Source organism: Manis pentadactyla, chromosome 2 (assembly GCF_030020395.1).
Source record: "Manis pentadactyla isolate mManPen7 chromosome 2, mManPen7.hap1, whole genome shotgun sequence".
Taxonomy (NCBI): Eukaryota; Metazoa; Chordata; class Mammalia; order Pholidota; family Manidae; genus Manis; species Manis pentadactyla.
The window spans coordinates 86,720,880-86,734,683 of record NC_080020.1 but is presented as its reverse complement, the minus strand read 5'-3'; the positions used below and the strand labels follow the sequence as shown (position 1 = coordinate 86,734,683).

The 13,804-nt window shown below is 38.3% G+C and overlaps 1 protein-coding gene across 9 annotated transcripts in view; it reads right to left on the bottom strand.

The window, feature by feature from the left end:
- Positions 1–13,800, bottom strand: part of MRPS27 (mitochondrial ribosomal protein S27) — a 143,488-nt gene extending 129,688 nt beyond the window's left edge. For 8 of the 9 annotated variants that reach the window (XM_057494458.1, XM_057494463.1, XM_057494480.1 and 5 more), the window contains exons 1-2: positions 13,669–13,800; positions 7,199–7,276 (exon numbers count right to left, since the gene is read on the bottom strand). In XM_057494458.1, the coding sequence (XP_057350441.1) occupies positions 7,199–7,276; positions 13,669–13,741 (151 nt within the window). In that variant the 5' untranslated portion in view covers positions 13,742–13,800. Of the gene's footprint in view, positions 1–7,198; positions 7,277–13,635 lie in introns of all 9 variants that reach the window. The other variant, XM_057494466.1, reaches the window with a different exon arrangement.
- Between the last annotated feature and the right edge of the window lie 4 nt (positions 13,801–13,804).

The window sequence follows — 13,804 nt, the reverse complement described above, 5'->3', positions numbered from 1 at the left end:
CAAGCTTTGTATACACATATACTAAGAAAAAGACTAAAGGAGGAGGATGTGCTCAAGTCGGCCCATCTCTAGAACTTCCAGCAGATGGTAAATATGCAACCTAGTAAATGAATAGATGTCATAGGATGCAAATACAGAACTGACAAAAGTGGAGAAGGCAGGCTTCAGAAAATCTCCATCAGGCTTGAAGAGCAGGATTTGAAAAATGATTGCAACAAGCCAAAGGCCTTCATAGATGAAATGACACAGCAAAACTAAACCTCAGCTAAGTAGAAGGGTCCGTAAGAGATGACCATAGTTGTCAGTTTCAACCTCAATGCAAATGTAACAATACAATTCTCTTTGGATTCAGAAAGGGAGTTCTTAGAAACAAAAACAAAAACAAGATAGTAACTGACACCAAAAGGCATCCCTTACTTTACGATTACTTATAAACTGAAAAATCAGAAATACAGTATTTAATTCAGCAGGGCTTGGGAATTCAATTCATGAAGTTCAAGTCACTTGGACTTTTTACTCCTAGCAGGGTGATTCAAGCAAACTTCCTCTCCTCGAACCCAGGGAGCTTCCTCATCAGGCCTGCCCTCCTACTGGCACCCTACCCACTTTCCCAAAATGGTTTTCTCCTGAGTCCTATTCACTGTGGACCCTAGTTTGTAATTCTGCTGCTGCTAACTGGCTAATGCTGGTAACTTTCACCCTATTCCTCTCCAACAGATCTGCACAGCTGGTGGAGGAATTGCAGAGACAATGCTTTGCTTCAGTGTTCATGTTAACCAAAGGGAAACCCAGTACAGAAACAGTCTAAAACTGACATCTTCTGACTTGAGTTGGAAAGCCCAAGAACTCCCAGGGCTCTATAGCATCCAGTTGGAAAGCTAAGTTCCTTTCAATAAAAATAGCAACTGCAATGGATTAAAATGCCAGGCATGCTTAAATCCGAGTTCATAATACTAAAAACAAAAACAAAAAAACCCTCATTGATCATCTTGGGAGGATGGTAGAGCATCTACTCATTATTTTGAAAACTGGCTCTTCCATACAAACTGTATCTTGGGGTAACTAGACTGTTGAGGAAAGGAGACTTTTTTTTAAGGTGCTCAAAATGTATTTACTGAATATGAGTGAGAAGGAGTACAAATTTTAAAGTGACATGGATATTACCTTTGAAGACTAACTCATGAGCTCTCCTTCCAGAAGGTAAAATCAACCTCTCAACTTTCCCCATCTTCATGAAAGTTTATTATATGTATCTTCCTAACATTTTTGCAGTTGACTTCTAATTGCTTCCCCCACTTCTATTTTTGCTCCCTCCACAATCCATTCTGCAACGAGCAGCATGCAGCTTTTAAAAAGGTAATCAGATTTCTCATACGGCTGCTTAAAACCTTGGAAAGGAGATTCTTTTACAGAAATTTATGGAGTAATAAATGAGGAAGAAATGGTAGAATTAAAATAGAAACTTCATCCATTAATGAAATAATGGATCTAAGCAATGGCCATTAAAATCACAGACGGATGGTCAGCCAAATACTGTGTGACTCCTGAAAAAAGTAAACAACACTTCCTATGAAGTATTCATGCCAAAACAAAAAACAAAAAACAAAAACCCTGAATCTGATCAAGTCTCCTTCTCTACTTGCCATTTTTATAGGACATATGTAAGGTAGAAGAACAAACACATCAAACACCACAGTAAGGATAAAAACAGTAGGTCCAGAATGTGGATAACTCCAAAAGGCCTATTTTTTCCCCACAAATAAATTATAAGAGAGAGAATCCTATCGATTAAAAGATACATGAGAGAAAATTCAACACATTTATATAATGTATGGACCTTATCTGTGATACCATTTTAACAAACTGCAAATTAAAAAGAAACTTTTAAAACACTTGAGGCAATGTGAACATTGATGGAATATTTAATGATGCTAAGGAATTACTAATACTTAGATATGAGAATGGTATTATAGTGTTTTTTTAAGAAAACTTTATCTTTTAGAGATGCTTATCAAAATATACACATGAGATCATCTGATGACTAGTCTTGTTAAAAAGTAATCTCGTAGGAAAGGAAGGGGATTGATGCAACAAGAATGGCAGGAGACTGATAACTGTCAAAGCTGGTGACAGTACACAGAGGTTCATTATACCATTCTTCCTACTTCTATTTTTATAAAAATGATTTAAGAAGAGGCAAGAGAAGGGGAAGATATAACCATACAATTGCATTTATAGACCTTATATGTATTCTGATTCAATCAAACAATGAAAAAAACACTTCTGAAAGTAAATTCCAAATTTCTGAGGGAAACTTGAACACTGACTGGATATTTCAAATTTAAACAATTATTAATATTTTAGGTCTGATAATGGTATTAAAAATATCCTTATCTTTTAAAGGTATATATTTAAGTATTTATGGGTGAAATTATATACTATCTAGGATTTCCTCGAAATAATCCAAAGGATCAGGATGGGGGGATGAGTAGAAGCAGAGATGAAGTAAAGATTGACCATGAGATGGTAATTACTGAAGCCAGCTGATGGGTAAAGGGGATTCTTCATACCATTCACTATATTTTTGCATTAAGCTTTACATTTGCCATTATAAAACATTTAAAGAAATTAACCTGTGGTGTTAGAAGTCAGCACAATGGTTACCTTTGAAAATGGGAACGGGAGCCACAATAAGGGCTTCTGGAGTGGTAGGAATGTTCTGTTTCTTACACAGGTTTGTTCACTTTGTGATAGTTCATCTGTCGTTACATTATGATTTGTGCACTTTTCAGTATATTTTACACTGCAATCAAAAAGTATTTTTTTAAAACGAAAGAAATCCACTGTGTATCAACGCATGGACAGGCACTACGGTAGAAGGGCAGGTACTACAGCAATCACTGAGAACACCGTCTTTGCTCATCCATAAGGGGGAATAGCAGCCTGCCTTAGCCGGCTGTGTGAACATTAAATGGGATGGCATGTTTGAAGTCCTTGGCACGGAAGAAGCAGTGAACCAAGGCTGCCTTTTGACTCATGTCAGAGGACCTGAGCTGCATTCATGGCGTGCTCAATCCCGAAACGGCAGTGTAGGTACTACGCTCTAAATAGCACTCCCGGTGTTAAACAAGACCTCCATAGTAGTTAATTACCCTCACACTGGGAGCAGGTCAGATCTCCACTCGCCCTCCGTCTAGGCTCAAACAGAAAACCACTGAAACTGAAGAAGGGAGGCACCATAGCTACACGCCGACCCGGCGCAATCGCTTGAGCAGATGGAAGCCCCACACCAATACCCGGGACCTTCCCTCGCAGTCCCCACCCCACGCCCTCCAATGGGGGCTCGCGGAGGAAATCTCTCATAGCGCCCTCCTCCCTCCGCCAATCAGCGAGCCCGCACCAGGCCATGACGCCCAACCACAGCGCTCCACATGCTAAGGGCAGACCTACGCGCACGCGCACACAAGGTAGGGTTGGGGGCGGACAGGCCGGCGCCGAGACGCCGGTCTGCAGCGGCTCCGCGGCGGTCTCCGCCGAAGTCGCACTGCCACCTACTGCCCAGTCTGCGAGCTGCAGCTCCGGGCGCTCCGCCTAACCACAGGCGGGGCCTCACTCAATTCTCAGGGCCCATATCACAATCCAGTTAGGGAAAACATGCGGTATTATCACATGTGGGCTAAAGTTCTGTTACATTCAACTATACAGTAAGAAAAAAATACTGTCTCAAACAGCATGTTTTTCTTCTAAACAGTTTGAGTTGGAAAGCTTACCTCACATCCTAACATTCTATATAGGGGTGAACTCAAGGGGCCAGAGACTCATTCATCCCACATATTTCTGGAGCACTTTACTACATGTCAGCGGATTATCTGCAGGAAGCATTAGCAACATCCCTAATTTACAGGTACAGAAACGAGGTTAAAGTGACAGTTTTTGAAAGTGACAGAGTGGGGTTCATACCCATGTCTGCCCCCAAGTACAGACTCTTCACCACATCACACTGTACAATAGAGGTAGAGTGCTGTAAGAATATAGGGCAAGGAAAAATCAGTTCTGACTTGAGAAGGATTCAGGATGTACAAAGGATATTGGAGGAAGGTAGTTTTCAGTAAATGGTAACTGGTACTGCTTTTCCAAGTACACTAATTTTAGAGAGAAGACAATTACCTTCATGTGATATTTACTCATTGCATATTATTATTCTTATTCTTTGGTGAACAGCTTCTGCTTATTCAGAAATCTGTAATAATGTTCCCTTAGATTTGTTTCCAAATCAAATACAATGTTCTCCATTCCTAATTTTTCCTACATTCCTAGGAAAGTGTTAACAATAGCTTTCCTGAAATTATTCATTCTCTTCTCTGTACTTACATATCACTTTTCTTGTAATTCATATATAGCACATCAGAACAAGCTTTTCAATATAATTAATTCAGTCCCTGTTGGTTTTATTACTGTAATAGTGGTTCTAGTGGCCAAAGGAGTGCTAGTGGCCCTAAAGGACATTTTAGAATATACAGGGGTATTTTTTGTGACTATCACAATGACTGCAGGGCATTACTGGCACTTAGTGGGCAGAAGTGAGGAAAATTAGATAACCTGCAATACTGAGACTGTCCAACACATCAAAACATTGTTCCTGTTGGGAACCATAATTTTCAGTATAGAAGGGAGACACAAATATGGATAGAGGGTGGCAAGGAAGAGCCCTGTGGGGATGAATTGGAATTAGAGGTTTCAATATGAACTCATTATTTGTAAAATATATACATGTAAGATTATATGCACGTATGTACAATATGTTTATGTTTGGCATACATATTCTTTCTAGCTCTGTCCACTGAACAGGCAAAGCAGCAAAAACTCCATTGTAACAAGAGGACAGTTAGTGCACAGATCTTGGTTTCTAATACTATTCTCTACTTAAGGGAACTAGAGCTCTTTGGAGAAGCAATTGATTCCAGGGCTACAGCAGGAAATACATAAGATGGAGCATTGGGAGCCAGCCTGAAAGGGCTTCTACTAACCAAATCTGAGACAATTTGGCCACCAAAATAATTAAGGATAATAATGAATCATTAAAAGAAAAAAAAAAAGAGGAATCACAATCTATAAGACTATTCTGACATATAAATGGATAAATAGATAAAGAAAAAAAGGGAGGGGAGAGCTCTTGCTTATGATAGAATATTGATAGAATACTGTGTAAAATATTGATAGCATACATTAGTAAATGTGGATGTATTAATGGGGTGGGAAAACATTTTGTAACCATCATAGTCAAGACTGATGCAGGCAATAAGCTAAATGGATGTTACATCTAGGGGGAAACGTATGAGAAGCAGCAGGACATTTGCATGATACTGAAATATATCTCCCTACAGATTGTCTATGAGTCACAAGGGAGAAAAATATTAACTCTCCAGTGGGGAAATCAGACAACTGACTGGGTGATCAAAACATCACCAGAGAAGGCAGACAGAGACAGACATCAGGTGCCTCCAGATGAGAAGATACCCTGAGGAGGACACAGTCTCACTGACAATATTCTGGTATGAGGAGCATATCTTGAATTTAATCATGAGGAAATATCAGATAAACCCCTAAAGAAGAATATTCTATGTAAAAAAGGCACTGCTTCTTAAGATGTCAGGTAACACACACAAAGCACTCAGCTTAAAGGGCTAAAACATATCAACAAACTCTCAAATGGTTTTTAAAAATGTATGTACAGCTAGAGAATGAGAAAGCAAAAACAAATGGGTCAAAATGATGAGAAGTGAATCTGAGCAAAGGGTATCAAATTTTTTATAAGTTTAAAATTATTTCCTAATAAAAAGTTAAAACATTTGCCCAGATACCATGCCATCTAATGGCATGGCAGACATTCACACTATTCAAAAAAAAAAAAAAAAAAGAAAACATCTGTTTATTTAACATATAAACACAAAGTACTTTTTTGGGCTCAGTTTTGAAAATAAGTTGAATTTTCCATAAATGAACTAGCATGTAAATTGAAAAAGATAGCACTTTGACTCATTCAGAACTTACTGAGAGCTGTTTACCATTTTGTGAATAAAACCATATCACTTATGATAACGCCACTGCTGGTATTTGACTTTGCCAGTCCCACATCTGTATCCATCTGCATTTCTAACTGTTGTTCACAGTGATTCTACATTTCAGTCCAAGCAAGTAGTTGCTCATCTTCAGATCTCCTCAGCCTTGCTTTGGCTGGCCCCTGTCCATACACCCATTCCTGGACTCAAAAACCACCTCTGATTTAGTTTTTGCAATCACATTATCAAGGGAGAAAATGAATTCTTTGACCATCCTCCACATCCCCACCCCTGCCTCCAAACACACACACAAAGACAGACATGAGAAAACACAAACATGGGGGACTTTATTCTTTAACATAAGTCAAAAAATGCAGAGAAAGAAATATGGGGGAAAATATTAGATGGTAACTGGAATTATATTTAAAAAATACATCAGACCCATAAAACTATCACCAATTGTCTGACTTTTATCAATATCCTGATGATGTTATATATACTTTACATATATGAAGTATATACATTTCACAAAGTCCTCATAGGGCCAACGATTTTTTAGGCCTTGTTTTATAATGGTGCTATGTGTGTGATGTGATATAGGGAACAGCAAAATGGAAGGATAATTAGGAGCCCACTGCCTGAGAAGATGTTAGCCAATTATTTTCCCTAAATGGCATATGTGAGATTGTAATACTGCTTTCAAATCCATCCACCACATGGTAATGAAAAACAGAAGAGTCAAAAAGATCCCCGAAGTTCACAAGTTAAGAAATAACAATAAAAAAGGATGAAAAGATAAAATACATTTTTCTCTGTAGGTAATGTAAAACAGAGACACGCTGCATGGTAAACTAACTATATGATAAAAGTGGACAAAAAACAAAGAAAAGAATTGTTTGCATAATTTATGGAGACTAATCATCAAGGCACAAATGAAATCGAAACTTGCAGAACAGCAAAAATGATTGTATCAGGTCTGTATTAGAAACAACAGTCTAATTCTTTTTGAAAATTAAAATGTAGCTATCTGAGTGGGATCATCATAAAAACATCATTTCATTTCATATATACACCATATAGGAAGATAAACATATGGAGTGACTGAAGATGACACATAAAATAGTCCAATAGGTACCTACCAAGGTGACAATGTTCTTTTTCTCTTGCTTCCCACTTGTGGCTGTCCAAATATGCTGCAGAAAGCAGGCATCTTTTACCTGAGGGAAAAGTCAATTATCTCAATAGGCAAGGTTTTACAACAGGTTCAGTTTATATATCTGTTCTATTAAGCATATCTTTGTCATATCTTCAATTCACTAGATTACTTAAACGATTCTAGTATGGTGCTGTAACCAGTGTTGCACAATTCAGTTCATGATAACATGCATTCAACCTCTAACAGGCATAAGATGCAGGAAAACTGAAAATTTCTACAATAATGTTATGGGTAAAATTTTTGGTAATTTTGTCCTATAATTTTAGGACTAGGAGTCATTTGTTTCCATTGTTCTAACTCCTTAGAACCCAAACAGGCTGGACTATTGCTTACCTCATTAAGCAAATACTTTATAATCACTAGTTAGTTCTAAAAACATCTCCACCTGACTTAAGATCAGCATATTTACTCTTATTTCACATAAAGCAGAAACTAATATCTTTCCCAGTAACCCAGCAACCTAGTAGTAAATAAGAGAAATCTAATAAACCAAATTTGAGCTAACATACAAGATGGCATAAGCTGTATTCCCAGCACCTGGCACAATGACTGGCATATGGCACTGCTCAATGATCATAAATTCAAGAAATAAATGAGAAAGAATAAATGGCAACAATCAAAATTAAAACCTTTTTTTGCTTCAAAGGATACCATCAAGAAAGTGAAAAAACAACTCATAGAATGGGAGAAAACATTTACAAATCATTTACCTGATAAGGGACTTGTATCCAGAATATATAAGTAACTCTTGCAACTCAAAATTTAAAAAGACAAATGACCCAACTAAAAAATGGGCAAAGAATTTGAATGGACATTTCTTTAAAAAAAAGAAAGCATATACATGTATACATACACACACATACACATACATATAAATGGCCAACCAGTCCAAGGAAAGATGTTTAATATCATCTGCCATCAGAGAAATCCAAAATACATTGAAATATTTCACACCAACTAGGATGACTATAATTAAAGGACAGTAACAGTTGTTGATAAGGATGTAGAGAAACTGGAACCCTCATATATTGCAGGTGGGGATGTAAAATGGTGCAGTCACTTTGGCAAAGTTTGGCAGTTCCTCAAAACATTAACATGGAGTTACCAAATAACCCAGCAATTCCACTCCTAGGTATACACACAAGAAATTAAACCATGTATCCACACAAAAATTTGTATACAAATTTTCACTGGAATATTATTCATAATAGCCAAAAAGTGGAAACAATGCAAATATCCATCAATTGAAGAGTGGGTCAAAAAAATGGGCTATAGTCTTACAATGGAATACTATTGAATAATAAAAAAGAAATGTAGTACTGATGCATGCTACAACATGGATGAATCTTGAAAATATTATGCTAAGTGAAAAAGAAGCCAGTCACAAAAGATCACATATTGTATAATTCCATCTAAAAAGAATGCCCACAGTAGGCAAATCTAGGGGGACAAAAAGTAGATTAGTAGTTGCCTAGATCTGGAAGGAAGCGGGTTAGGAAAGTCTGGAGAAAATGGGGAGTGACTGCTAATGGATTTTTTGAGGTGATGAAAATATCCTAAATTGATTGTGGTCATGGTTGCAAAACCCTCTGTATATACAAAATACAAAACAAAACAAAACAAAAAACTCCAATGAATTGAGTACTTTTAATGAGTGAACTGTATGATATGTGAATTATGTCTCATGAAAGGAAGGAAGGAATGGCAGAAAATTACCTAAATGTCAAAGCAGACCGTAAGCCAAACATACTAGATGGCACGGGAGATGATTAAACACAACACCCTCATGCCATTGTTATTCTCTATCTCCCAACCAAAATAAACAAACAGAAACATCTCTGTGGGTTTCTATACAAACTAATCCCTCCCTTACTTTAAGCACATGTCAGACCTTTACTGGAATAAAATGTCTAAATCTGAGATCTAAAGCTTAAGCAAGGGTGTGATAATATGAAAAGCTTCCAATGACTGTCTCAATGAGGAACTAAGATGTATTTTAAAATAGTAACCATTAAAAAGGGCTTATATTTCAAATGGATTATATTTTTAAATGATTGGATGTTTGGAGTTTAGAATACATTTTTCACAGAAACAATGTTATAAATTGATCTGCCAAGAGGATAAATACAATGTGGATGGTTATGTTAGGTGTGTAGCTGAATACCAAGTCAGGAGTGAGGAGACTTGAGATTTAGTTTGAGTTTTACCAGCTGTTAGAAAACTTCAGCTTCTGCAGCTGCAAATGAAGAAGGTGAACTAGGTAGTATTAAAGAACCCTGCACGCTCTAACAGTCTGCCCCAGAACCACAAGAATCAATTCAGATAATCCATACATAATTTACAGCAGCATTTCTATGCAAACTGCACACCAATTTCTAAAACTAGGAAGATCTTTTTCTGTGAAAAACAAGAGCAGCCCTTTTCTACATATGAGCTGAGAGAACTGTTAAGCCTTATTTACCTCAAGACACCAGGGGTTTACTTATTCTCTACCTATTATTGTTTTAGTTATTTATTCTCTATTTCTTCTTTTAGATCACGCTTTTTTCTAGCACAAGAAATTGCCTAGAGTCAAGAAAGACAATTACCTAGATTAATGTTCAAGAGTTTTGAACTAGGAGACAAAAAGCAGGGGAGGGGATGATGGGGAAAGACAGGAGACCCAGAATGCCCTGTGTGCAGTTGTTCAGGGGGATTACATGAACTAAAAATAAGACCAGTAAATTTACAAAAGGTAGGTGAGCATAGCAACCTCTCTATATATGAACTTTTTACTCTTCCCTTATAAAGAAAGTAATCAGTAATAATTTTCCATCTCCACTGAGGGTAGGACAAAAGGATGTGGGTATAAGAATCAAGAACTTAAATTTAGCAAATGGAAGATTTTTCTAATAGAAATCAATGATAAACATAGGAATGAATTGCCAAATGTGGCAGGCAGAATAATGTCCCCTTAGATATCCATATCCTAACCCCAAGAACCTATGAATATGTTAGGGTATGCCACAAGGGGAATTAAGGTTGCAGATGGAGTAAAGATCAGCAAATCAGGTGATCTCAAAATGAGAGTGTCCTGGGTCATCCAGATGGGCCCAATGTAACAAGGTCCTTAAAAGTGGAAGAGGAAGACCTGTTGTTAGTGCGATGACACGTGAAGTACAACGTGGTAATAAGGACTTGACCGGCCATCCCTCACTTTGTTTTGAGAAAGGGAACCATGAACCAAGGAATGCAGATGGTGTCAGGAAGACAGAAAAGGCAAGGAAACAGATTCTCCCGAGATTCCTAAAGGCAACACATCCCTTTCAACATCTTGATTTTAGTGCAGTCAGACTCTGTCTCAGACTTTTGACCTACAGAACTGTCAAATAAAATTCTACGTTGTTTTAAGCCACCAAATTTGTGGTAATTTGTTACAGCAGCAGTAGGAAATTACTACACCTTAAGATAGACAGATATTCCATTTTCTTAAGTTTTTAAAGCAGGATATTCATCTTTCTGAGATACTTTATGACACTTTAAAGTTCTCTCCTCTGTATAGTTGGTAGATCTGTATATGAACATGAGAATCAAAGAATTTCTAAAAGTCAGAACACTAACTGAGTGGACAATGGCAAAGTGGAAATCTACATCAGCGTCTCAAACTTTAATGTGCCTATGATAAAATGCAAGTTCTGATTCAGTAGGTGTGGGATGGGAACAGTCTGCATTTCTAACAAGTTCCCAGGTGATGATGATGTTGAGCCTCAGAAGACACTGAAGTAGCAAGGGAACAGATTATCAGCCTCACAGGTTTAGGTCTCTGAGCTTGTTAAATCCCATTCTTAGTATGTCCCACAAGAGTATATATAAACTTTTCTTGAACTTATCCTTCAGCCATTCAGCTTTCAAGGCAACCATAATCTCTAAGATAACTGCACTATAAAAAGTATTTTCCCCATTTACTTCTGAAAAGATACCTCCAAGAACCACAGTTTCAAAGTTTGGCGACAATTTGGCTCTATCCATATCCTTATTCATTTTATAGTTATTTTGGCCTTTGGTCAAATGTCTCCAAACATGTTTTCCACCCAAAGGGAAACAGTGTGATTGTGGACATAGATAGGCTTTAGAGTCAGAAAGTCTAAATTTGAATCCTTGTCTTCCTAATAAATGCTATGAAATGCTGGCAAGTCATGCCAGGTCTTCATATGTAAAATGGGGAAGTACTGCCAACCTTATATCAGAGTTAAAATGAGGGCATATATCAAGTGCTTAGCCTAGTGTCCACTGTGTAATTGGTGCCAAGTTTCCTTCCTCTAGCATCTTCATATACTGAAGTCACTTTTCTGGCTCTTCTCAATAAATTTTCCTTTCATCCTCTTGATCATTTTAGTTGCCCTTCTCCATGTTGTAAGGAGAATCAATGGAAGCACCAAAGTGTTTCAAATAATGATTGGTTATGAATTTGTACAAAGTAGAGTATTTTTTCCTCTTACCCTGCAATGGTTCAAAATGTTTTGATGACTTAAAGTCAAGGTCTTTATGGGCATTCTCAAATCCCAAGTGGTCCATAATGTGCTCTAAACATTAATAATTAAAAAGAAACCTCTTTTAAATTGACGTCAGGAGGCCAGAATGGGGAGCTCTTATTGGCTGTCAATTGCAGACCCAACAGGAAGAGAGGTACCTTGCAATTCCATAGTACTTTCCATACTACTTTAGTACCCTAGCAGGAAGAAGGGCTTTCTCCTCTCCTGGCAACTGTCTGGCCAATGAGACCATTACAACTCAGCCAATGAGAAGTCAACTCCCAGTTCACTCCGTGGTCTCCTTGTTTACAAGAGCCCTCCCAACTCCTCCTTCCCTCTCCTCTCCAGACTTGCCTGTGGTTTTGGGATATCTTTCACACCCCAAACTGCTATTTGTCTGCTATTCCAGAATAAGCCCATTTTTGCTAGTTAATAACTGACAGTGTCATTTTTAAGATGAATAGCACTATATGGTTGCCTCAGAGCTTTCAGTTCCTCACTTCAGGATTCCTTTGATCTATTGTCTAACCCAGTGCTTCCAATATAACTTTCTAAAATGATGTAAATTTTCAATTCTGAGCTGTCCAATAGAGAAGCCACTAGCCACAGGTGTCTATTGAGCACTTAAAATATAGCTAGTGTAACTAAGGAACTGAATGTTTCATTTTTTTAAAAACTGATTTAAATAGCCATATGTAGCTACCACAATGGGAAAGTACAGGTGTAACCTACCACAAGTTTCACCAATTCCAAGTAAGACCAAAAAGAACTGGAAATTCTTTCAAGTCACCCTTCTCTAATTCCCAGTTCCTGTAGAATAACTGCCCCCTAAACATTCTAAGCAACCATGATACTTCTGCCTGACAGACAATCCACGGTCTAGTTTAAACTGAAAAGCAGGAACAACCATAATTAAACATGCTAATAAACAGCTACAACAGCTAACTCTTACTGAGGTGCCAGGTATTATGCATACCACTTTACCTAATGTGTGGCACTGAACATTTTCTCCAGCTAGGTCAACCAGTTAACCCTCAGAAAATTTCTGGTGGCTAACTATGAGGTTTCACGTTGGCATTTGATGGCTTTTCCTAAAGAATTGCGAGCAAGAGCATATATATTGCTGTTTTACAGGGGCTAGAGAGGTATGTTGGAATGAGGTGATAACAGACATTGGAAACATCGGTTGTGATTACTGAATTTTAATTATGTAATCAGATATATCTGTCAAGATCTAGCTTTTGTAAATGTTATATTTTTTTCCCAATGTTCTCATCTGCAGATCCATAATAAAGGTTTTGAGTGGGCTGCCATTCACACAAAAATTACAAGTACTTTAGAAGTAACAGTATACTGACATTTGCTGTCTACACGTGGAAACCTGTACCACAGAAAGGTCAGTCAAAAGTTGTGGCCAAGGTCATCAGGTAAAGTGAGGTTAGTAGGGAAAAATTCTTCCATCACATGAAGACTAGGGATCTGGCCAAGTGTGAGAAGGTGAGGAGAATATTTACGATGCATCTCCAAGAAAACTTAAACTTACTTGCTAGCCCCGTGAGCGGACACGCTGGAGCTTTTCATGGTCAGCAAACAGACGACCACCCTCACACAAAAACCCATCACATCACACGCTAAAGCTTTCATGCCATAAATTCCTCTGCTCTTCACACCTTCGTACTGGCAGACGCTATTATTTTAGGGAAGGAGATGATGAATACAGACTTCACCTTCCCATTCTGTGCTACCAAACTCCCAATGGTTTCTTCAGCAACTAAATCCCAAGGCTTTCCTTTCCTCTCGAAAGCCCACCGCTCCCCTCACTCAAAGAACAGAGTTCTCAGGGACCCACCGAAGCAGCCCCGCGAAGGCTCCAATTACCAACCTGCCGGGGTGAGCGGACGCAGAGGAGCCCTCCGCGCCAGGAGCGCCGCGAGCCGCACCGTGGGGGCCGCCATCTTGGAGCATGCCAACAGGGCGCTGGCCCGGGGGCGGCCGGCGGAGGAAGGAGCGGAGTCACA